The sequence below is a fragment of the Lactuca virosa genome, chromosome 8 (assembly GCF_052849685.1).
Source record: "Lactuca virosa cultivar CGN04683 chromosome 8, Lactuca_virosa_CGN04683_v6, whole genome shotgun sequence".
Lineage (NCBI taxonomy): Eukaryota > Viridiplantae > Streptophyta > Magnoliopsida > Asterales > Asteraceae > Lactuca > Lactuca virosa.
The window spans coordinates 247946981-247972502 of record NC_136433.1 but is presented as its reverse complement, the minus strand read 5'-3'; the positions used below and the strand labels follow the sequence as shown (position 1 = coordinate 247972502).

General features: G+C 38.5%; 1 protein-coding gene and 1 long non-coding RNA gene across 4 annotated transcripts; one reads left to right on the top strand and one right to left on the bottom strand.

Moving 5' to 3' along the window:
- Positions 1–2765: 2765 nt before the first annotated feature.
- Positions 2766–6793, top strand: LOC145132963 (uncharacterized). 3 transcript variants are annotated; one of them, XR_013718312.1, is made up of 6 exons: positions 2766–2859; positions 3204–3271; positions 3557–3692; positions 4209–4252; positions 5438–5502; positions 6435–6793. It is a non-coding gene; the product is annotated as an uncharacterized LOC145132963 (long non-coding RNA). The 3 variants fall into 3 exon arrangements; XR_013718314.1 differs by having other exon boundaries at positions 3204–3274; XR_013718313.1 differs by lacking the exon at positions 2766–2859 and adding an exon at positions 2866–2954.
- Positions 6794–8622: 1829 nt separating this feature from the next.
- On the bottom strand, positions 8623–14566 carry LOC145129000 (putative late blight resistance protein homolog R1A-3). Its single transcript, XM_079063761.1, has 3 exons — positions 14087–14566; positions 13688–14002; positions 8623–10867 (listed from the first exon to the last, which is right to left on the bottom strand). Exons 1-3 carry the CDS (start codon positions 14518–14520, stop codon positions 8863–8865), a joined length of 2754 nt encoding a protein of 917 aa, XP_078919887.1. The 5' UTR covers positions 14521–14566; the 3' UTR covers positions 8623–8862.
- Positions 14567–25522: the final 10956 nt, after the last annotated feature.

Here is a 25522-nt window from a genome sequence, read left to right as displayed (position 1 = left end):
AACATTTGGGACTTAGTAACATAAGTTCTGAATTTCTTTAGACACATGTGGACCTTCTAAGGCAAAGGTGTATGAGTTTAAGAAGCTTAGATAAAGACTTATCAAAACATCAGGTATTAGAAATATGAACTTAAGGAATTCAATAAGCATTGTTTTCTGGAAGTTCAGTTGTTTTCTGAATACATGTCAAAGCTAGTGGGAGCATAAGTGTTATGCTTGTACAGTAATAATCATCGTGTTAGTGGGAGCATGATTATTTAATTCAAGTATTACAAATTAGCAATATTAATTATAGAAAACAAAGATTCACTTTGCAAAGTTGTAAGGGTTGAAAGGTTATTTTGCTATAATTAAGGGAGAGAATATTATACTTCATTTCAAATCTAAAGGCTTAGATTGTGGAGTTTTAATCACGAGTGATTATGAGACGATAATATCTAATATTCTTGAAACCAAGACGTGTGAGTTGTTACTTGCTGATCGGTTGCACATTGATAATATGTAAACGCACCAGTAACTTGGTGTTATAAAACTTATTATTATGAGTGATTCGATAAGTAAGTGCAAGCGAGCACTTGAGTCGAAGTTTATCTATTCATTTTATCCAATGTGGATAAGAGCGATATCTGTGGGCCTCTCGATGATTTAGTGATGACACCCTAAGCGCTTGGCCAAGCCGGGACTAAGTTGATGTGTTCAGTTATAGTCTGTTGTCAGTCGTCATAAATTGAATACCGGGAAACAACTCATAGACAAGGAGAATGATTTAAATCTGTGTCTCAGTCTATACGATATCTAGAATGGAGGAATATATGATCCCTTGTCTAAAGGACACGCTATCTGATAAGATCAGAACTGACAGCGGTTTCTAAGAGCTACGATTGCTAATCGGATTCTGAAGTCATATGTGAGATATAGTTACTAGACTTATCCAAATGGGAGACTGTTGGATTAGTGTCTAAGCCCGTAACTATATTTGGTATGTACTTGACCCGGTTGTGCATGGTCCTTTTGGGTTGCCTTCTCCAAAGCAACTTGATAAGGTAATTTAAGGAGAGAGAGAGAATATTTTGGTTTATTAATATATTATAAGAATAATATATTAAAGGAGAAATCATATTTATTTAATTAGTATTGGTCATAAATTAATTAGGAATTAATTTGGTGACTAAAAAAGATTAAATAAATAAAGGGGTATAAACTGTCAAATGTGTGATAGTTAAGTTTTGGGTTAGGGAAACCTAATGGACTTAAGGGGGAACGAAATTATGATGGGGATCCATCATATTTTCGTCCAAGGCCTTATTCCAGAAGGTTCCTTGGGCTGCTTAGTGGCTAAGCTGTCCATTAGGGTTTAGACTGAAACCCTAGTAGCCTGCAAGTATAAATAAGACCCCTAGGCTATGGAAATCGGCTAGACTTGATTCCAAGGGAACCCTAAGGCCGATTTTAGCATCTCTCATCCTCTCTCATATTGCCTTCATGCTTGTGGGGTTTGTGAACCATTAGAGGAGTTACAATTGTGACTCTAAGCTCAAGATCAAGAAGACTACAAGTATTTCAAGCTATTTGAAAGAGGTAAACACTTAGATCTGTTCTTATAATGTTAATTTCGAATTCTATATGATAGATCTAGGATTGTAAGTCTTGGATTCAAAGCATGTTCAATAGAGAAACCTAGATCCAAGCATTAGGGTTTGTATGAGCACATAGGATTGTTCTTATGTATAAAACCCATCACCCATAAGACTGCTGATAGTCCTCAGGACTGCTGATAATCCTAGGGTTGCTGATAACTCATAGTTGTTTATTATGTTGTGTTGTATGTTATATTTTAGGGAAGTCACTAAGCTTCGTGCGTACGATTGTGGATTTAAATGTGTTTCAGGTATTTCAAATGATCATGAGAAGGCAAATGCTTGATTGTACATATTCAATAGTAGCTTTTTATGATTCCGCATTATTATGATACTCTGATTTTTGGGATGACTTTATTTGACACTCATGATTTTTCATGACTTGGTTTTATGGAAACAATGTTTTTATCTAATCTAAAAATAAAAAATTTGGTTGTAAAAATGGGATATTACAGAGGTCGTCCATATTGCCTCACCTATTGGGCCGTATCAATGGATTGGTGACTGGACTAAAATATGTAACAACTTAAAAAAAATAATCTAATACTACGAGGATAAAATACAGATAGCAGGATTCCCGTATCGCATAAATAGGGGTGAGCATAATAATTGAAAAACCAAACCATAACTAAATTAACCGATATAACCGAACCATTTTAACCGACCCATTACTAAAAGATATGGTTCGATTTTTAATTTTGATTAACCGAATACATATGGTTCAGTTATGGTTTTCATCAAAAACCAAACCATTATAAACCGAACCGAACCAATAATATTAATAATGTTTTTAGAATAATATAATACTAAATATATGATATATAATTATATTAGGAATTAAAAATTTTAAGGGTAATTACCGGTGGCAAATCTAGAACTGAAAACCACGTAGTTCCCAATTTAAGTGAAACCGGAAAAATAAATGAGTAAAAAAATACTAATGGCAGGCCGGGTCGTATTAATAAAATTTTTTTAAACATAACTTCAATAATTATATTAAATTTCTTACAATTATATCTGATTATTTCTTATATCTTAAAATATATTCATTGTATCATTATTGATAATTTCCAAAACATATTTTTTCAATAACTATTGAACTAACCATGTTAATTTTGTAACTAAGAACTAACATTGATTTCAAAATAGACACTAACCGCCATCACCGATCCACCACCGCTTTGTAGCCCAGCGTATCTGGTGCCCTCCCTCAAAGTCGAGGGTAAGTCCTTTCGTCGACTTAGGTGGAAATTTGTCTGTTCAAAAAGAAAAAAAAATCAAGTATCAACGTCTTTTTTTTTTTTCTTCCAGAATTTGGTACAAATTTCGTTTTCTTTGTTAAATTTTAGCATAATTCAATTCTTTTGTAGTTTAATTTGGTACGAATTTTATGGAATAACTCACTGTTCGATGTTATGAGTGAACAGGATGAATTGAGCTGTTCAATATTTGTTTTTGGCTTCTTTTAGTAATTGCTTCAATTCCTCTAATTATCAGCAACAGTTAGTTCGTGTAAAATCGTTTTTGCTTCTTTGAAATACTATAATTTTCATTTCTGCTTCCCAGTGGTTAGGTTGATCTGCAAGCAACTCACGGAATTGGTGAGAAGAAGTGGAATTGAGGATCATTAACAGGTAGTTTGTGTATAATATAGTCTCAAAGGCTGATTATTGCTGTATGTGAAAGTGAAACTATACCTGATGTAAGGGCAAATATGCTAGATTAGTCATTTATCTGTACCTTCAAGCTTAAGTTCTTATGTGTGAATTTCCATCCCCTCTTTGTATATTTCCTTTCTTCTTTTGGTTTGCCTAATAACAAACACATCATAAAGAGTTTCTTCATTCAATTTAAATAAGTTGTCTTTGATTTGGTAGAACCTGTTTTTACTCATGATGTTATATCTTGTCATCATGCAGTTCAAGGGAGTCTCAAGGGACATGACAGTTGATCTGGCAATTCCTCCTTGTATGTTAAAACAACTACTCTGACACATCAAAGGAAGTCTAACCAACAAAAAACTTGGAGAAATTTGGCAATTTGTGCAGAGTACAAGTAAGATAAAGATACCATGCCCAAATACGACAAGTTGTCACGTGTGCCTTTGCTAATAACATAATAATTAACCACATGGAAAAGGGCATTAACCACAATTAGTAGACTAATTATTTTGATGTTGCCCTATACTTAAATACCATAAGGCTAACAGTTTATATTTTCATTTGGCTGTAAATGTTTTAATTTATTGTTTGAAAAGTAAGTTACTAACTTATGCTTTCTTGATGGGACCACAAATATAGATCCTCATTATAGTTGGATGCATGTAAATTTGGATATGAATTTAACATCTAATAATCTGTTTAACAAATAGACAACATATATTTGTTATACCTAAGTAAACTTCCGATTTTTTAATGTTCTTTATGATTTTTTATGTGCTCTTGCTAAAACTTTTAATAACTAAACCTTTCAATTAAAACGATCTACTTTGAATCACACCCGCAGTCATTTTTTTATAGATTTTTTTCATTCTACAACACTACGTATAACCTTATGATTTTAAATGTTTAGGTCACCTTCTGTACAGATTTTTCCCCATACATGGAGTTCCGAATGTAAGTACATTGTTTGATTTTTTATTTTATTTTTTTCATTTTGTCTGTTTCACTAAAACCTGAAACAAAGCCTGAACTTTGTTCATGGTTACTTGTTCTCATCGAAAATAGATGGTTGGTCTGTATACTAGGTTAACTTCTAGAAATAAAAATTTGCATTTATTTATATACTAGCTTAAATAAGAAAAATCGAAAAGTACAATAATTGGATTAGATTTTCAAAGTACAATGCCTTAATAAGAAAATTTCAAAGTGCAACACTATAACCAGTGGCGGTATAAGTGTTAACAGGCCTCAGGGCATTTCTGTCATTTTCTGTCCCTTGTCTGTTGCATCAGCATAAATAGGGGTGAGTTTAGCTTTTGATTGCTTGGGAAACTCATTTCCTCTCAAATGGCAGTTAGTTTGTAATCATTCAGCTATTATTAAGTAGCCTGTGCCCTAATTCTTGTGTTCTAAATCTAGAGTACACCACTACAATGCCTTAGTAAGAAAACATTGAAAGTACAATCAACAATGCTATATTCGGTAGATTTTTTCAAAACAATGCCTTGCTAAGAAAAAATGGAAAGTACAATGCTATAAATGGGTAAATCTTCTGGAGTACAATGCCTTGATAAGAAAACATCAAAAGCATAATGCTATAATTGGTTAGAACATTCAAAGTAAAACGCCTTAATTGGCAAAAAGATAAAAGTACAATGCTATAACTAGGTGGAATTTTCAAAGTAGGTCTTAATAAGAAAAAGAATCAAAGTATAATGCCATAATTGTGTAGATTTTTGAAAATGCAATGCCTTAACAAGATAACACTAGAAGTACAGTGCTATAATTGGATAGTTTTTTCAATGTAAAAATGCCTTAATAAGAAAAAAGTTCACAGTACAATGCTATAGTGGGTTAATCTCATTTCTTTCTACGAGCTTGTATAAAACTATCAATCAAATGACCAAAATAACCTCCAACATTTTTTTTTGTGATGAAGAACGGTTCCAAAATGGGATGCTTCTCAATTTAAGCATCCTAAAAATTGAATTTTTGCAATTTTTATAAAAGAGAGAGAGACTACAAGTCATTAGTTAATGTGGACAAGACACAACCTCAAATGACCAAATTACCCTCCAACTCTCTAGTCTCTTTGAGATTTATGAATCTAAATCACACTAAATGTTCTGTCTTTTGTAGATCTTTGAGATGATAAACAGTTTTTGAGTGACCATCCTGGTGCAGTTCCAATAACTACAGCTCAGGTACATTAAATGTAAAGAAAAAAAATAAATGAGGGCAAATTTGTAAAAGTTTTGAACTTAATGTGGAAAGTCTCGTTTCTACAACTTCCAGTATTAAGTCGTTCTTTCTATATTAAGTCAAAAAGAAACACTCATATATAGCTTACCAAATTAAAACCGTCTCTATTAAGTCATTAAGTGGAAAAGAAAGAAGTAACATCCAAGTGGGCCCCTTACATGCATTATAGTTTCACATATTAATAAGGAAATTAGTTTTTGAGGTATTACACATGAGGAATAATACTTGAGAAAACAAATCTCATTACACTTAAATCTTGTTTGCTTTATATTTGGAGGTGCAGCCTTTATGAAAAGGGCAAAATAAAGAAAAGCGCTTGTATTTTTATTTTAGCCACTTACCTATTTTGTATAGTGATTCAACCATTATACTGTTTTTTGACCATTTAAAATACCATTTTTCTATGTTACAGGATTTTGGAAAAAATGAAAATACATAATAGCTCAAATTACTTTCACCAATTTAGGACTTACTCACTGAAATATTATGTTCTTTATGATTATTATAATAATGGGTCAGTGGATCAAGTGGCGTTACGTTGACTTCATAACCAATTATGGAATTTCTTTTGAAAGTTTTAACTTCTCATAAATGATAAAACTATCCATCTTAATGCAACCTTGAATACTTTATATGTGTATGCTCATTTCATATGTATATCTGTACCACGAAATTGCAATGTTTGACTATTAGTCAAATGTCCAAAATATCCGGTAGGGGCAATTTGGTAATTTACCTTGGAGTTTGGAACATAAAAGTTGTTATAATATTTGTGAGGCATACCAAAATTAAAGTTGCAATTTTTTCATGGGACATCTAATAATGTGGATGCAAGGGCATTTACGTCTTTTTGCATGATATATGGTTATTGTAGAACGTGCTCCATTCTGATGCAGCCATTAAAGTGGTTCTTCAGGCACCAAAGCAAAAGAAGAAAAGAAGCGAATGGGTCAGAAAGCGTGCTCCATTCTGTAACTTTGTGCACAAGATTTTTAGTATGAATCGAATAGAAAAATGGGAAGAAAGTTGACTTTTTAATGGTGAATGATGAAGTGTTGATCACCCTGGCCTTTATATATAGTTTTTAATGAATTTGCCCACTTTTATTGTATTTTTGTGTTGTGTAAGTTGATATATGTAATTCTTTAACACCAAATAGTTGAGACTTTGGGGACTATCTGGATAATGTGTAATATGGTTTTATGTTGATTGTGGAAAGATCTTTGATTTTAAGAGGGTTGAAAATGAAATTTCTTTTGAATTGTTAGTATATGCTTAGGGTGTATTTGGTTTTGCGGATTCTGATGGAATCCAAAGGAACTGGATTTGGAGATTCCGTCCCATTGAATAATGTGGAAAAGCCAATGGAGATAAACTCCCATGTTTTCCATGTAGATGAATTCTTTCCATAGCAATAATGTGGACATGTCAAAGAGGAGTTGCTTTCTCAAAAATATGATTACTTTATAGAAAACATGCAAGATACAAATGTATTGTATTTTCAAGAAGAAAACGTTTAGATGTATAGACTTTGTAAATAATGAAAAAATATTATGATTTGCAAGATTAAAAAAATTCTTATGCAAGACAAATTCAACAGCTAAACATGGATTCATCAAAAAGGGTTTTGTGAACAAACTAGTAACCTTGTAGTCAATAGGGATAAAATAGTAAAATACAACTATGTTTCATTTCCTCAATTTTTCCGGATTAGCTTACCATGTAAAATATTGACATTTTCTACAAATAAGGATGATAAGTAAACAACACCATCGAAATGGTCTAGTGGTGTGGTGACCAATTGAAATTTGGACGATCTAAAAAGGAGTGATAGTCAGATTTAAACCCCACAAACTTCAACCATGATGAGGTAGTCTGTCGTTTAAAAAAAATGTTGATGATTGAACAGAAGATATTAAGAGTATTGGATTGATGTTACTCTTACTAGCTAACGCCACTTTATTCTAAAAGATTGCAAAATTAGAATGAAGAAACCCAAATAGCAACTCATTGTTCTTATTTCTCCACCTAAGGGCTTTCAGGTATTTCAGATCAAGAAAGAATGATATATTATATTTAGGCTGTAAATTTAAATTTTGGGCCCTTCAATATTGTGGGCCTTATGCACAACCTGCACCTCCATCTCTTATGACTGCCTGTAGTCCTGTACTTTCTAATTTAGATCATAAGAAATGCATATTATTGGTCGGGGTGAAATAAAACAACAAAAACTGAATAACTTGACCAAACCAAATAAGGTTTGGGTTAGTTTTTCAGGTAATTCAATTTGGTTTTTATTAAATTTTTAGTATTTCACTTACATTGAATAAGAAATAAGATTAATATTCATATATTATATTTATAGCTGTGAAACTTACTTTCAATTTTCTTTAAAATTATAACATATCATAAGATGTAGAAATGAGTATGCAATGTACTTTGCAATTTGTCTAATGCTAAAACATTCTGTGAGTTGTAAAAATGGATGTCAATTTTACTTTATAAATTTTTTGAAGGTGTTCTTAACACTAAACCTATGTTACAACTGATTTGTATTTCGGTTTATTCAATACCCCTTTTTATCCATGGTAAAAAAAAATATAGAATTAAAATTTTAAATGGTTTAACGAGTTATTCGAACCAAATAACCCAAAACCAATGAAACCATATCTTATTTTGTTCGGTTACAACTAATTTAGAAAACCTATTAGATTGAAATTAATATCGATCCAATCAACACCCCTGTTGGGTTAAAAAGAGGGTATTTACCATTGCACAAATATGACTTTTGGTACAAAGTTGTCTCCGTTTAAGTTTTGAATCATGAAATTTAGTAACTTAAATAGTGTTGATTTTCCCTAATGCAAATAAAGTTTCATTCGATGTTCCCCAATGTGACATCTTGTTTAGATTTCTGCATATCAAGCTACACTTGCATTCATTTATGTAGAAAAAAAAACACTATTTTACTTTATATCAAGCTACACTTGCATTCATTTATGCAGTCGGTAATAAAAAAAACTCACAGCTAACTGAAACAGGTCTTCCCGAGGGATGCTTAATTATGGTAAATCTTTTCCATACAAAAAATTATTGCTGGATTGCCTTATTCTTTCACTCCTAACTCATCTAAGAAGACTTGACCAAAACAAAAATTCAACCAAGTAATGGAAAAAAGCAAATTGAAGAGTACCAAATTGGGTAAAGAATACCAACAGACATTGTACTAGGTAGCAAAGACACGAACTAATTATGTACAAAACATTCATGATATCAGTTGCTGACTCCACAAGTAAAATGCATTAATCGTCATTCCTGGGTACACAAGAGGGTATTTTCCATCCATCAACTTTGATCTTCAGTTCATTGTTTCCCGCATCATCTTGCTCCTGTCGTATTTTTTGAAGGGATTCGAGAAGAGAAGCACAACAATTATCAACGTCAATAGACTCAAGCGTTGAGATGTCCCCTAATTCAAGGGGTATCTCTCCAAGATCGACACAATTCCACACCTCTAATTCTTGGAGACATGGAAAGTTGATACTTGAGGCTTCCCATTGTTTGATATTTAACTTTTCAAGTACCAAGAATTTTAGTCGCTGAAACTGCTCCTCACCTGTTTCCCACAGGGTTCCCTCAAATCCATTGTCTTTTATTACAAGAAACTCAAGATTTGGTAACGATTGAATGATCGACATGTTGCTCCACAGTAGACCACACCTTACAATTTCAAGATATTTGAGTGTTGCAGGGAACCTAATAATGTGATTCTTTCCCAAGTTTGGTTCACCTCTGACCAATTCTTCATCAACTGATCTCCTTCTTCTGTAGCCCGGCCCGATTAGCGTCAAGATTTGAAGGTGATGGAGTACTTCAAAGTCATTTTCCTCGTCAGAGTAAAGAGTAGATGTAAGTTGTTTGATCCCGGGAAAACATTTCTGAAAATTATCTACCCCATCTCCCAACATCACTTTCGAAATATCTTCCACTAGTTTCATCGGTTTTCCTACAGAAGGAAGATAAAGATCTGCGTTACACCATAAATGCCTCAGATTCACCAAATCTGATATGTTACTAGGTAAAACCATAGAACTAGAACTCGTTGTAACAATGAGGGTTTGAAGGTTCCATAAATTGCATATTGATGGTGGGAATGATGACAGCCAAATGTCAAGGTATCGTAAGTGAACTAGTAATGCTAAACCAGGGGAAAAATCAATCGATTTATATTTTACTAGATCTAACACCCTAAGAAGTGCAAAGGAACAGAAAAACTTTTCTGGATTTAACTCCATACGACATGCAAAGGAACAGAAAAACTTTGAGATATTGTGAATTATGGTTGTTTTCCTTTCAAGGCATAAAAATGATCGAATACTTGGGGTGGGCGGAGGAGACAATCTCTTAATGTTGATTTCTTGATATGTGAACACACGGCGTGGCTTATGTGTGGTAATTACCTTTTTCCAATTTCTCAATTTCTTGTTTTGTTTTCCTATTATATCATAAAGACGGTTAGATGGTGGGGAGTCTATTTTCAGGAAGAATCTTTCTTCTTTTCCTTTTTCCACACATACCTGCCTCACAAGATCATGGACTTTATAATAACGGACATCACCCATAGTATACCTTCCTTCTACAATTAGAAGATTTCTGTCAACTAGATCCATCAGGTAACCCTCTGCAACTTCATCCAAGCTTCGCCTTCCATCTTCTTGTATAAATCCCTCAGCCATCCATAACCAAAGCAACCATGGTATATCGATTTGTAGGTCGTCTGGAAACCCTCCCAGATAGAGAAAGCAATCTCTCAAGTGAAGAGGCAGATGGTCGTAACTTAATGCTATTGTTTCCAGACATCCTTTCTCGTCACCAGCAATGTACGAGTGGACACTGCAAGAAATTTTTACCCACAAATTTTTACTCCTTGGTTCTTTTGCTAAAACTCCTGCCATCACAACCACAGAAAGAGGCAATCCGTGACAGTTTCTTGCAATTTGCATTCCAGGATCAATCAACCATTTGGGACACTCGTCTCCTTTGAACACCTTCTCACAAAGCAACTTCCAACTTTCTTCTTCTGTCAAATGCTTTAAATGATGAATGAGTCCATCTGATTTTGCGTTCGCAGCAACTTCAGTGAGGCGACTCGTAAGGAGAATTCGACTTCCGGTGTTATCATCAGGGAAAAATAACTTCAACTTATCCCATGCCTCTGTACTCCAAATATCATCAATGACAATCAAATATCTCTGACGATTTAGGCGTTTGTGCAACTTTTCATGAAGCTGAGAGTCTGTTGCTGTTGAGTAGGTGAAGCCACTCAAATATTAGTGGCAGAAATCATGATACCACTCAAATATTAGTGGTTGAAAAGCAAGTCAAAAAGGTGGAAAAGGAGAGGTGATCCATATTTCCCGGATGCATGTTTCATGGCTGCTTTTCTTGTTCAATTGTTTACTTCAGACTCTATATATGAGTCTCATCTGTATTGTAAAAATTAGCAACAAAGAGTGAGTGCAGATTAGCACCAAGAAATATAAACTCCTAGTTACCTCGTGTGGATGTAGGTCAGAAATAGACCGAACCACCTTAAATCTTTGTTGTTCGTGTGTTTAGAGTGGTGTGTTAAGTGTCTCGATCCTAACAAGTGGTATCAGAGCAAGGTTTTAGCTCCAGAAGGTGATTTTCAGTTTTTTGGTCGAAATTTTTTTTCGTCAAAAACGATTTTGGTGTATACCGTTGGAAAGGCCTCGTTCCGAAGATTCCGAAAATATTTTTTTATGAATTTTTTGACCACCGGAAGACGTCCAAATCGCCGGTCAAAGGTTGCCGGAATAGTTACCGGAAAAACCAGTTTCGCCGGAGAAGACGACACTGTAGCACCGAAGTTCCGCCGGAGAAGACGACACTGTAGCACCGGAATTCTGCCGGAGAAGACGACACTGTAGCAGGTACTGTAGCACGACGTCAGCGGTGACGTCAACAGAAACTGTAGCAAGCACTGTAGCACGACGTCAGCGGTGACGTCAGCAGGCACTGTAGCAACACTGTAGCAGATTTGAAAAATTGCAGTTTAGCCCCTAATCTTTCAGAAAATGGCAGAAAACAGTAAGCTTCAGATTGAGAAGTTTGATGGGAAAGATTTTGGTTGGTGGAAGATGCAAATTGAAGATTTGCTCGTGCAGAAAGACTTGGACGCAGTTTTAGGTGAAAAACCGGAGGCGATAACACAGACAAACTGGGAGATTTTGGATAAGAAGGCCAAGGCATTTATTAGACTGACGTTGTCAAAGGATGTTGCCTTCAACATTTTGAAGGAGACCTCAGCAAAGGGAATCATGGAGGCATTGTCTAATATGTACGAGAAGCCGTCGGCAGCAAATAAAGTCTTCCTGATTCGGGAGCTAGTCAACACGAGGATGAGAGAAGGAAGTTCAGTTACAGTACACATCAACAATTTGAACTCGATTTTATCCAGACTTGGGTCAGTGGGAATAAAATTTGAGGACGAAGTTCAAGCTTTACTACCGTTATCATCATTACCTGACAGTTGGTCCGGAACAGTTACAGCTGTTACTAGTTCCTCAGGATCGAAAGAGCTCACTTTTGAGGGAATTCGGGATTTAATTCTAGGCGAAGACGTCAGACGAAGAAATTCCGGGGAATCATCAAATGAACAATTGAATGCGGTCAGAGGTAGAAAAAATAACAGAGGTAGTGGGAGCGGGAACAGGAGAAGGAGTCAGTCGAGGACTCGAAATGATGTGACTTGTTGGAACTGTAAAGAGGTTGGACATTTCAGGAATCAATGTCCAAAAGACAAGAAAGAAGTTAACGCTGCAGTAGACCATTCAGATGATGATGTTTTGATCTGTAGTGTGGAGAGCAATGTGGATTCCTGGGTTATGGATTCGGGTGCTTCATTTCACGCTACCCACAGCCGTGAAGCACTGCAGAATCTGAAAGAAGGAGATTTTGGTAAGGTAAGACTGGCGAACGATGAAGTTCTTGATGTGACGAGCATAGGTGACTTAGTTTTGAAGACTCCAGTTGGTCCATGGACTTTGAAGGATGTCCGGGTAATTCCAAGTCTGAAGAAACAATTGATTTCTGTTGGGCAGTTGGATGAACAGGGACACGAGGTTAAGTTCAGGAATGGGCAGTGGAAGGTTGTCAAAGGAAATCTTGTGATAGCTCGTGGACATAAGAAGGGTTCATTATATATGGTCAGATTACCATCTGAGGGAGTAACCGTCCCAGTTCAGAAGAAAAACAAAATCCGGTTCATAGAGTCTCGTGGACAGAAGAAGGTTTGCTTTGCAGATGGCAAACCCAGAGTCACAGGTCAGATTCAGGTTGAACGTGTTTGGAACGGTTCAGAAAAACCAGTCAAGGGCATTCATAGCAGTGGGAGCAAGGGTTGTGCTTCAGCTAGAATACCCAGAACACAGTGGGTTAAGAGAACCAGTATTCCATCTGTAAAAGTCTCTCCAGATTATCTGTTTCACATGGAGAGTGTCGTTTGTTCTCAGGATGTTCCAGGATCGGGCAGTTCATTTCAGTGGGAGCCGGTGGAGACAGAGAACAGGTCAGTGGCATACTTAGCCATGACTGATGTGTTGGAGCTAACGGAAGCTTCAACTAGCCTTCAGGTAAATTGAAGAGAAGGCTGGGTAACTAGGAAGGAGCTAAGATGAAAAGTTTTACGGAAATACAAATGCACAGTTGAAGCACATGTGAAGATTATTCCGTGGCTTCAAGTGGGAGATTGTTGAGTAGGTGAAGCCACTCAAATATTAGTGGCAGAAATCATGATTCCACTCAAATATTAGTGGTTGAAAAGCAAGTCAAAAAGGTGGAAAAGGAGAGGTGATCCATATTTCCCGGATGCATGTTTCATGGCTGCTTTTCTTGTTCAATTGTTTACTTCAGACTCTATATATGAGTCTCATCTGTATTGTAAAAATTAGCAACAAAGAGTGAGTGCATATTAGCACCAAGAAATATAAACTCCTAGTTACCTCGTGTGGATGTAGGTCAGAAATAGACCGAACCACCTTAAATCTTTGTTGTTCGTGTGTTTAGAGTGGTGTGTTAAGTGTCTCGATCCTAACAGTTGCTTCTTCAAGCTCTAATTGTTTATCTATGGATGACAAAACTTGAATCAATAGATCCCGTTTGTCATATGTTTGGGAAACAGTGACCCATGCACGGACATAAAAATGATAAACAACAAAAGGATCAGTGAAGACTTTTTTAGCAAGGGTAGTCTTACCTATTCCACCCATACCAACAATAGAGACCACATCCAACTTCTTTCCATCTTCAACAAGTTTGTCCCGTATTATCTCAGCATCACGATCAAACCCCATAACGATTTCTTCCACTACTTTCTTCGATCCGAGTGAATTTCTAATGCGGGAAGTTCCAGCAGATTGCATTTGCACAACATCACCACATAGCCCCACCACCATTTCTTCTAATACTTTCTTCGATCCTAGTGAATTTGTAGTATTGGAAGTTCCAGCAGCTGACTCAGTTCTTTGAGACAAATCAATCTTCATATTATCGATTCTTGTGGTCATGAATTCCACTTTGATAGACTTAATTGATCTCATAACATCCTCAAGGTTCAGAGATGTTTGAAAGACATCAGAGATAGTGAAATACCCGTTATTTCTAACGTGCACAGATGATATAAAGATATCAACTATATCTTCTGCCTCTTCAGCTGCAGCTTTTAATCTTTTCTTCAGTTTTCTCACTTCTTCAAAGTTGTGTAGATCTTGGTCTTCATGGTTGAAAAGGGTTTGGATCATGGAGTCAAGCTCTTCATAAAGCAGTTGGAATTGAGGCCTTTCACATAAAATTGATGGGTTGTTGATCATTGGAATATCATTGGAGTATATCAGTTGCTTCAGCTTTTCCATGAACATCTGGACATGTGCATATGCCATCTTGTTTCTTCCTCTCTTGAAAAACAGTAGTGGTCTATATTGAAGTTTTGAATTAAGCCAAACAGGTGAGAAAAGTTTTGCAAGTTTTGTGGATTATTAGGACCCTTTAAATTTTCTTTGTAAAAAATTGGTTGGTTCATGTTTGCTGAGAATATGGCCCCACCAATCCAGACACCATACTAATTTTCATTTAAAACTTTTCATGACCTCATTTTTAAATCTTTATATTTTTCGTCATTCCATTTCCAATAATAGTTTATACCTTTATTACGTTATATAAACTTGTAAATTTAGAATATAAATAGAATCTACTGACTTGTATCAATTTTTAATATATCTTCACAGTTGATATTAATATTGGACACTATTATAAACATATAAATAACATAAGTACATAATTTTTATGTTAAAAGAGTATAAACTAAAGGGTAGTTTGGCAACCTCTAAATGATAGGCCCTAATGATTTAGAGGCTCTGAATGAAAATATGTTCTAAATTGTTGTGCTCATAATACAAATGAATATTTTACCCTTCTATCCAACAAGTTGTAAAGTTGTCAGGTTCTGAAATCTAATGATATATAAGCATTTTTCTTCAAAAGGAAAAGAATTCAAAGTTATTGCAATCAAATCAAGTTTAATATCTACTATTTCTATAGCAGATTCACAAACAAGGATCAAACTTCCAAATCAAACCCAAAGGAAACCAAATCAAGCTTCAATAAATCATCGAGATGTGGTGATCGCCATAAAAAGCAATCAACTTTTCCAAGACCCCAATGGCCTGCAATTGAACATGCTTCATTTGCAATCCCTTCCATTTGACAACCATCTCCAAGAATACAATATCTGAATAAAAAAAAGAAACATTTTGTAAAAAAGACTGATTTTTTATAATAACTGAAAAAGAGATTTGAAATCTTATGTGCAGTGGTCAACGATCTCGGCATGGGGTTTATTATTGTATCTGGCAGCTAGATGCTTCTTGGCAAGTTGTAGACCAATAAATAGGATTGGCAATAAAGATTGTACATGTGTACTGAGTAGTAAACAGTGTTCAGTGGCAGTGGTAACTTCAACACCAGTGGTTTCAAAGTCTTTTTTCTTATAGAAGACACTCGAGATAATTAATCATCAAGTTGCAAAGATCGAGCAAAATCAAGAAAATATCATGAAGCACAAATGAAGCTAAAAGATTGAGCCATAAAATTGCAATCTTGTTCTACTTTTATGGGTTAAATTTACTCTGAAATGGTGTCCTCTATAGCATAATTATTGTTTATTTGTTAACAAAAATCAGGTCGATCTTCTATCTTCTATCTTATATTCTTTCAACCGGTAATCAATTTGAGTTTGACCTTGATCGAACAATGCTAAATCATAGCTTTTAAAGTCGTACATTTTTTTTTTGTTTTTCGAGTTCATGTTCTTCATTCTTCTACTTCTGCAGTTGATAATCTGATTGACTTTGGTTAATCATGTTCTACATTCTTCTACATCTATAGTTTTTGTGATTTACGAGTTCATCTGTTTCAATTCATTTACCAAGACATTGATCGTAACAGAGAAGTCGCCCCCCTTTGTTTGCTGATGATTTCTCAATCGCAACCAAGTTTTACCAATCCTTCATAGAAAATTGCCCCCTTCATTTAATGGAATCGTAACTAAAAGTATGATATTCAACAACTTCAAGCTTCAATTTAATTTTAGATGAACAATTTTTAGCCATTCATCAACATTGGTAATTAATCATCAACTGATATCGATTTCCATCTGATTGATGCTTCGAGTTTTACTCTCAAATCAGGTGTTTTATCAATTTAACTTCATCTTAAATCTATTATCATTTCAAGTATTTGCTTTCAGCCATCGATTATCAATTTCAAGCTTTTTGTTTTTTTTGTGCATTCGAGCACATATTAAATGAAGATAAGCAAGCAAAAACAATGTATCTTTGAGTTATTTTGTGCTCATTCTATAAAATCAATGAGGTATGTACAAAACTATTATTGTTCTTGAGCCAATTCTCATACATTATACATACACTCTACATGTTTGATGAAAGTCCTGAATGAATAGAGAGTTTTATGTAGAGTCTGATAGATCACTCCTTCCTTCCCACCCTTAAACTTTGTTACTATTTAATGATATTGACCCCAAATTCCAAGATGATTTTTCTTAACTTAGTGATGACTGGTGTACTTATTCTTTTTGTCAGTGATTGAAGGATATACAATTGTCATCGATGCAAATGTTTAGTGCATATGTTAGAAGAAGCATATCATCCATATCTTACCACCATTAATTAATGATGAGAACTTCAAGAAGCATATTGACATGTTGGTTTCAATGGTGCTTGGTCCATAAAGAGTTAAAGTGGCTTAGAAGTTGATCGATGATGAGGACTTGGTTCATCTTTAGAATCGAAATCTGTAATGAGGATGTTGGTTTAATTTACTCCTTGCACTCTCTTTATTTCTTTCTTAATGAAATTGTTCTCTACATTTGTGAAACTTTAAACATTTTCATTACAGCAGTAATACCCATCAAACCCCTTTCACAATGTAAAGTGGTACATACAATTATGAAATTAGCTAAAACTTTCATGTTTTCTATAATTACAACTTTTTAGGTAAGTATTGAATGGAACTGTAGAGAATGTGGTGCGATAATAATTTCCTAGAGAGTCTCATTCTATGTAGTGGGATGTTGTAAATTTGCTTATATTTTTTTTGGTTTCAAGTGATGTCTTTGAGGTAATTGAATAAAACGATAACACTATATTCTATGTTTTTACTTTTACATTGGTATTTACAAATAAATTGTGCATTATTTTAATTTTCTTACATATATATTGTTATATTCTGGTTTGATATTTGATGTTCATATAATCATTTATTGTTACATTCTATTTATAATGTTCTACATATACAAACAACCTATAACATTATTCTATAAGAATATTAAGTTGTAACTTAAATATAGACAACCTAATTAAATTATTCTGTTAGAATGTTATGTATATTCATAATATTGAATATAATATCAGAATATTATGTAATATAAGTTCATTTTATATGTTATAACACAATTTAGAATATTACACTTTAATATCAAAATATTCCATACAATTTCATAATATTAGAATATTTTACATATAATTTAGATTATCCTAGAACATTATGCATATTATTCTACATGAACAGACAAAGTACATAATTATTCTATTAGAATATTCTATATATACACATTAATTACGTATTATTAACAGTACATATAAATTTAAACGAAATCATAATACTCAGAATAATCAATTTAAAACAAATTAGCTTTTGCAAATCAGAGTATTCTAATTATAATGTTATACTTCTCTTCATGTTAGTTGTAACGCCCCATTTCTGGTATGTAATTTATATATATATAGTATTTCATTTCTTAAGAGAAACTCGACGAGTCGGTAGCCAACTCGTCGAGTTGGGACGGGATATGCACGCGTCTTAAGTGGGCGACTCGACGAGTTCTTATTCCGAACTCAGCGAGTCCGCCGGTCCGGATGAAACCCTAAATCCCAGGGTTTGTACCCTATTTAAACGTTATTATAGCCACCCATCCCAGCCTCCAGCACCTCTAGAGCATTTCTCTGTAAACCCTAGTCCCTATTGTTGAGCTTGAGTGGTTTGTGCTAGCTTGGAAGTTGTAGAAGAGAAGGAAGGAAAGAAGACCAATAGAAGAGAAAGGAGATCCACAATCTAGCTTCCTCTTGCCACACTTTCTGGTAATAAAGTTATTACCTTGCTTATTCTTCCATTAAACCCTCTTTTATGCTTGTTTATGGTTCTCTTGGAGCTTTGTATGATTCAAACTCGAGAATCGAACTCTCCTTAGGATGGAGACCATAGATCTAGATGCTATTGAGCTCTAGGAGCTCAATGTAACTACCTTTATGCAAATATAGCCTTGTTCCAAACCCTAAGTTCTTATTATTGGATGAATTTGGTGTTCTAGCCCCATTCTCGTGTGCATGCACGTAAAGTTGGAAACTTTACGTGTAAAACCAGCCCTAGAAGCCCAGATCTATTGATTGAATGCAATGAAATTGACAAGAATCGACTGTATAGTAATAGCATGAATGGAACTCGACGAGTTGTTCATGCAACTCGTCGAGTCACAGTCTGGACGTGTTCATATGATGAAGGAGAACTTGACGAGTTGTTCATCCAACTCGGCGAGTCGGATGAAGTTAGATTCGATGTTAGTATGGGAGAAGAACTCGTCGAGTTTTTGCCCAACTCGACGAGTTGAAGCGGGTGGAGGATTAGAAAAGGTGTTAGGGACTCGGCGAGTTGGCGGCCCAACTCGGCGAGTCCGGTCAACTGAAAGTTGACTTTGACCAGGAATTTGACTTTGACCAGGAAGTTGACTTTGACCAGGATGTTGACTTTGACCAGGGGTAAAATAGTCATTTTACCCTGAGAACAGTTATCAGTATCTGATTTAGTGTTTATGGGATTGTAGCCGGGGAGTTCCGGAGCAGCAGTCAGCCAGTTTCAGATTTAGCATCTCAACAGCCAGCGTTACAAGGTGAGTTTTCCTTCCAGTAGGAATGGGTCTACGGCCACAATGCCGACCCGTTTAGTCAGCAGTAGTTCCAGACTTCGGTCCGATGCAGTAGTTCAGGGTGCTTGATGTCTTTGTGATTCAAGCATGTCTTTATGTTATGTGTTCCGGACTTCGATCTGATGCATTATATAGTATATGTGTTATGTTAGTAGTTATGATTATGTTATGCTATGTTCAGTCAGTTTCCGGACTTCGTTCCGATGCAGTTTCCGGACTTCAGTCCGATGCAGAGGGCAAGCCCCTGGTTAGTTCCGGATTTCGGTCTGATGGAGTTTCCGAACTTCGGTCCGATGCAGAGGGCAAGGCCCTGGTTAGTTCCGGACTTCGGTCTGATGCAGTTTCCGGACTTCGGTCCGATGCAGAGGGCAAGGCCCTGGTTAGTTTCCGGACTTCGGTCTGATGCAGTTTCCGGACTTTGGTCCGATGCAGTGGGCAAGGCCCAGTATGTGCTTTATGTGTTATTGTTTGGTATGTGGTAGTTTGGGGGAGCTCACTAAGCTTTGTGCTTACAATTTCAGTTTTGGTTTCAGGTACTTCCGCTAGCAAGGGGAAGAGCTCGGGATGATGGCATGACACACACCACAGTTACAGTTTTTATCCTGGGAGTTTTACTCAGATATTTTGATATGTTTTGATACAATTTTGATTTGATCCATTTGATATGACATTTTGAGACACATGCTTCATGGGCTATTATATGACATTTATATATTATGGTTTTAGTTATGTTTTAAAACAAAATTTTTTTTGGGTTATATTTTTGGGACGTTACAAGTTGGTATCAGAGCCTTGGTTTGAGGGATTCAGGCACACTTTCGGGTATGACTGGACTCAAACTAAGGAAATGGTAAAAGGTTTTCAAACGAAAAATGTTTTCGAAAGAATTTTTGAAAAAAGAAACTTAAAAAGAAAAGAGTTTTTGAGAAAGGGAAAAGGGTGTGGTGCATGCGATCAGCCGAGCTCAAGTGAGTACTCCCGAATTACCCATACAAGTTTATGTTATGATTATCAGTTTCAGTAGAACAACATGCTAGAATAGGACTAAGGATCTAGGAGGATGCCTTATGTGCCTGCTATATGTGTTTCAGCTTTATGAGAATTGCATGCTAGTATTGAGTAGACAACAGTAGGATAGCCTGTTTAGGTTATGCCTGATAGTATGAGCTTAGCATTATATGCTAGTACAGTTTCTCGTTATGAGGATAGATTTGCTTGAGTAGTTTCCTGTGTCCGAATGTTGCTTGCTTTGTGCTTTGTGGGACTCTGAGTGATGGGAGTTAGCCATTAGGTGAATACGTCACATCACATGTGATCAGGGTTGAATAATCTCAGAGAGCTGGATTTGGCCCTATTGCGCAGCTCTCGTCCGAGTCTAACCGTTGTAGGAACGAGTCTTTTACTTGAAGGATTATCTGAGCCTCGTCACATGTGATGGTATTCAGGTGATGGCTAATTGGCATTACAAGGAGGCCTTCAGCAGCTGAGGACTGGTTTTGGTTGAGTCAGAGATTTCCCTAGGGCAAGCCTAGGATAAGAGTAGCAGAGATCAGTAGCAGTAGAAGTGACTTGGTGGAGTCAAGGCAGTTCTTGAGGAAAGTATGGATAGATGTGGAAGTTAGTATGGGCCCGTACTACTGAAAGCAGAGAATCCGTACTTAAATCGAGGAAGGCTGAGACGAGATCAGGGAACTTGTAGTAGTAGTGATCCCTCGAGATTTATCAGTATTTCTGACATTGTCATTATGTGTTTCAGAATGGTGGTTTTACGCTCTAGGATAGCGGACGGCAGTTCAGGTGCCGGTAAGGGATCAGGATTAGGCTCGGGGGCCGGGCATTTGGATAAGCAGACTAGGGAGTTTCTCTCTTTTGATATTACTCGCATTATACTCGAGTAGACTCATGTGATCTTCGGTTCGATCAAGGAGGGTATTTTGGAGCTGATGGACGAGAGGTTGGGCACATTCCGTGCTGAGGTGGCGACCATGATGGGGTAGCACACACTCACTTTTAGGGAGTTCCGGGCTTGTGGAACTCCAGACTACCATGGGGGGCGGGACCCCATAGCGAGTACTAGGTGGTTGGCAGATGTCCCCAACGCATTCCGCACCAGCAGATGTCCCGAGGGGGACAAGGTCAGACTAGCATCCTGTCTTCTGAAGGACAGGACACGAGATTGGTGGGAGGAGATCGGGCATGTCATCGGGGATGATGCCGCACTTGATGCGGTGACTTGGGCTGATTTTACTACCAGGTTCAGAGCCGAGTTTGCACCGGTTATTGAGGTGCAGCAGTTAGCCAGGGAGTTTCATGATCTCACCCAGACTACAGAGACAGTGGCGGAGATTACCGCCAAGTTCAGGGAGAGGGCTCTTCTCGTTCCTCAGTACGCGGCTGATGAGGAAATGAAGAAGGCCCGTTATCATGAGATGTTGCGGAGTGATATCCGCCAGTTTGTGAGCCGGTCCAGCTGTAAAACGCTGGATGATATGATTGCGAGGGCTCGCGAGAGAGAGATAGATTTGGTGATGGAGAAGAAGAGGAATCCAGAGGCGGCATCTGGCACAGGGAGTTCGGGTAAAAAGACCAAGATATCAGATCACAGATCTAGAGGGCAGCAGAGCCACAGTCGGTGTGGCAAGTGTGGGAGATTGCACGATGGGGCGTGCAAGGCAGGGAGTACCGGTTGCTACAAGTGCGGCCGGACCGGGCATATGAGCAGAGATTGTACAGCTACTACCACCACCACAGCATCTGATCTGATTTGCTTCCATTGCAATCAGAGGGGACATAAAAAGTCCGAGTGTCCGAGTTTAGCAGCAGCAGGGAAGGTTGTAGCATCTGCCCCTGCAACATTGAGGATTACAGACGGCCACCAGGGCAGGAGTGAGGCGCTAGTGGCGAAGAGTAGAGCTTTTCAAATGACAGCAGAGGAGGCGCGAGCGACTCCTGATGTGGTGACGGGTACGTATCTTTCTCTTATCTCTTTATTTATACTGATTGTTTCTCATGATTATATGTTTTCGTCTAGGGTCGTTCTTAGTGAACGACATTTCAGCTATAGTATTGTTTGACTCGGGGGCTACCCGATCATTTGTCTCACTTGCGCTTAGCAAGAGGTTTAGTAGAGCTCTAGGGAGTTGGATTGTCCACTTGAGGTTGAGATAGAAGATGACAGGACCGTCAGGTTCGCGAGAGTACATAGGGCGTGTTCGCTGCAGTTATTTGATGAGCAGTTTTCAGTGGACTTGGTTCCTATTCCCCTGCGAGTTATAGTGGGTATGGATTGGGTGAGCCCCAATGGGGCAGTGATTGATTGTGAGCTACAGTTAGTGAGGGTCCGCACTCCTAGTGGGGGAGAGTTAGTGATTCAGGGCGAGAGGCCACAACGCAGACCGATTCTTTGTTCAGCAACGAGAGCAAGGCGCTACTTTCAGCAGGGTTGCGCGGGGTACGTCGCCTATGTGTTAGATGCCCGAGAGAAGGGCAAGGCGACTGTTGACGATGTACCGGTGGTACGAGAGTACCCGGACATATTTCCAGAGGATTTGCCTGGGATACCTCCGGAAAGACAAGTCGAGTTTCGGATTGACCTGGTTCCGGGTGCGGCTCCAATAGCCAAGGCACCGTATCGGTTGGCTCCTCCAGAGATGCAGGAGTTGTCTACGCAGCTGCAGGAGCTGCTAGACAAGGGTTTCATCAGGCCGAGTAGTTCACCATGGGGAGCCCCGATCCTATTCGTAAGGAAGAAGGATGGGTCGCACCGTATGTGCATAGATTACCGGGAGCTGAATAAGGTAACAGTGAAGAACCGTTACCCACTCCTGAGGATAGATGACTTGTTTGACCAGCTTCAGGGAGCATCTTGGTTCTCCAAGATTGATCTACGGTCAGGTTATCATCAGATGCGGGTCAGGGATGAGGATGTGTAGAAGACCGCTTTTAGGACCCGCTATGGTCATTATGAGTTTGTGGTGATGCCGTTCGGGCTCACCAATGCTCCAGCCGCGTTCATGGATCTCATGAACCGCGTGTGGGCTCACAAATGCTGGATCGGTCTGTGATAGTGTTCATTGATGACATCTTGGTTTATTCCAAGACTCATGAGCAACACGAGGAGCACCTGAGAGAGGTGCTAGAGACGCCGAGGAGGGAGAGACTTTTCGCGAAGTTCTCCAAGTGCGAGTTTTGGTTGCGCGAGGTGCAGTTCCTTGGACACCTCGTCAACCAGAAGGGTATACTAGTAGATCCAGCCAAGATAGAGGCCGTGATGTAGTGGGAGGTCCTGAGGTCTCCATCTAAGATTCGGAGCTTCCTGGGACTGGCAGGGTACTACAGGAGATTCATCCAAGATTTCTCCGAGATAGCAGTTCCACTCACCCGACTGACCAAGAAGTCGATGGTGTTTTGTTGGGGGCCTGAGCAGCAGGAAACATTTGAGACCCTCAGACAGAGATTGTGCGAGGCGCCGATTCTTACCCTGCCAGAGGGCGTAGAGGATTTTGTAGTCTACTGTGATGCTTCGATCACAAGTATGGGAGCAATGTTGATGCAGCGGGGGCATGTGATGGCTTACGCCTCTAGATAGTTGAAGCCTCACGAGACTAACTATCCGAAACACGATTTACAGTTGGGGGCAGTGGTGTTCGCCCTCAAGATTTGGAGGCATTACCTTTATGGAGTCCGTTGTACCATTTACACGGATCACAAGAGTTTGAGGTACCTCATCGATCAGCCGAATTTGAACATGAGGCAGCGCCGATGGTTGGACGTGGTAAAGGATTATGATTGTGAGATCCTTTATCATTCGGGTAAGGCCAACGTAGTGGCCGATGCCCTGAGCCGGAAGGCGGTAGCAGCCCCGATCAGTGATATTTGTCTGAGGATGACAGTGATTACTCCCTTGTTGGAGCAGATTAGAGAGGCACATGTTGAGGGCCTTAAGGAGGAGAGGTAGAAGTGTGAGAGGATTGTGGGCCGAGTAGCTTCCTTCGACTATGAAAGTCGAGGATTGTTGACCCTTCATGGGAGAGTATGGGTACCGTACTGGGGAGGAGTACGACAGGTGTTGATGGACGAGGCTCATAAGTCTCGTTTCTCCATCCACCCAGGGGCAACGAAGATGTACAGAGATCTTCGACCCGACTATTGGTGGCCCTGCATGAAGCGGGACGTGGCTTGGTATGTTGAGAGATGCCTGACCTGTAGGAAGGTCAAGGCAGAACATCAGAGACCCCACGGCAAGATGCAGCCGTTAGACATTCCCGTGTGGAAATGGGAGGATATCACTATGGATTTCATCACTAAGCTTCCCAGGACCGCATGTGGAGTTGATTCGATTTGGGTCATAGTGGATCGGCTGACCAAGAGCGCGCATTTCATACCGATTCAGGAGAGACTTTCGGCCGAGAAGCTAGCCGATATTTATGTGCGCGGGGTAGTGGCATGGCATGTAGTGCCTGTATCAGTAGTATCAGATCGAGACGTCCGGTTCACTTCCAGGTTTTGGAAGCGGTTTCATGACGAGATGGGGACTCGTCTTCACTTCAGCACCGCTTTCCACCCTCAGACGGACGGGCAGAGCGAGAGGACGATTCAGACTCTCGAGGACATGCTGCGGGCATGTGTTCTAGATTTTGGTGGCAGTTGGGTTACGTATCTTCCATTAGCGGAATTTTCGTATAACAACAGTTACCACGCCAGCATTGACCGCCCTCCTTTTGAGATGCTTTACGGAAGGAAGTGTAGGACCCCAATTTGTTGGGGTGAGGTCGGTCAGAGAGTCATCGAGAGTACGGAGGTGGTACTCAAGACCACAGACTTGATCCAGCAGGTCCGTAGCAGGCTGCAGACTGCGCAGAGTCGGCAGAAGAGTTACGCCGAAAGGAGGCGTTCAGACTTGGAGTTTCAGGTGGGCGATACGGTCCTCCTGAAAGTATCGCCTTGGAAGGGTGTTATCAGGTTCCGGAAGCGGGGCAAGCTGGGCCCAGATTCATTGGTACGTTTAGGGTTTTGGCCCGGGTGGGCCGGGTTGCTTACCGTTTGGATCTTCCAGCAGAGCTTGGCCAGATCCACAACACTTTCCACGTTTCTCAGTTACAGAAGTGTTTGGTGGATGAGTCAGCAGTAGTACCATTTGAGGATATTCAGGTTGATAACAACCTGAATTATATCGAGAGGCCAGTTGTGATCTTAGATCGGAAGACGAAGACCTTGAGGAACAAGGTGGTTCAGTTAGTGAAGGTGCAGTGGCAGCACTGGAAGGGTTCAGAGTGGACGTGGGAGAATGAGGAGGAGATGAGGGAGCACTACCCGGAGTTATTTTCAGAACAGTAGCAACAGACTTCGAGGACGAAGTCTAAGATAAGTGGGGGAGAATTGCAACG

What these genes read in the sequence shown, in the direction of transcription:
- LOC145129000 (XM_079063761.1), bottom strand. Translation starts at nt 14,520, where the DNA reads ATGGCATATGCACATGTCCAGATGTTCATGGAAAAGCTGAAGCAACTG. An exon ending in AGAACTGAGTCAGCTGCTGG is followed by an intron (nt 14,003 to 14,086) that starts AACTTCCAATAC and finishes TGTTGTGCAAAT; the next exon opens with GCAATCTGCTGGAACTTCCC. An exon ending in GATAAACAATTAGAGCTTGA is followed by an intron (nt 10,868 to 13,687) that starts AGAAGCAACTGT and finishes CTTCACCTACTC; the next exon opens with AACAGCAACAGACTCTCAGC.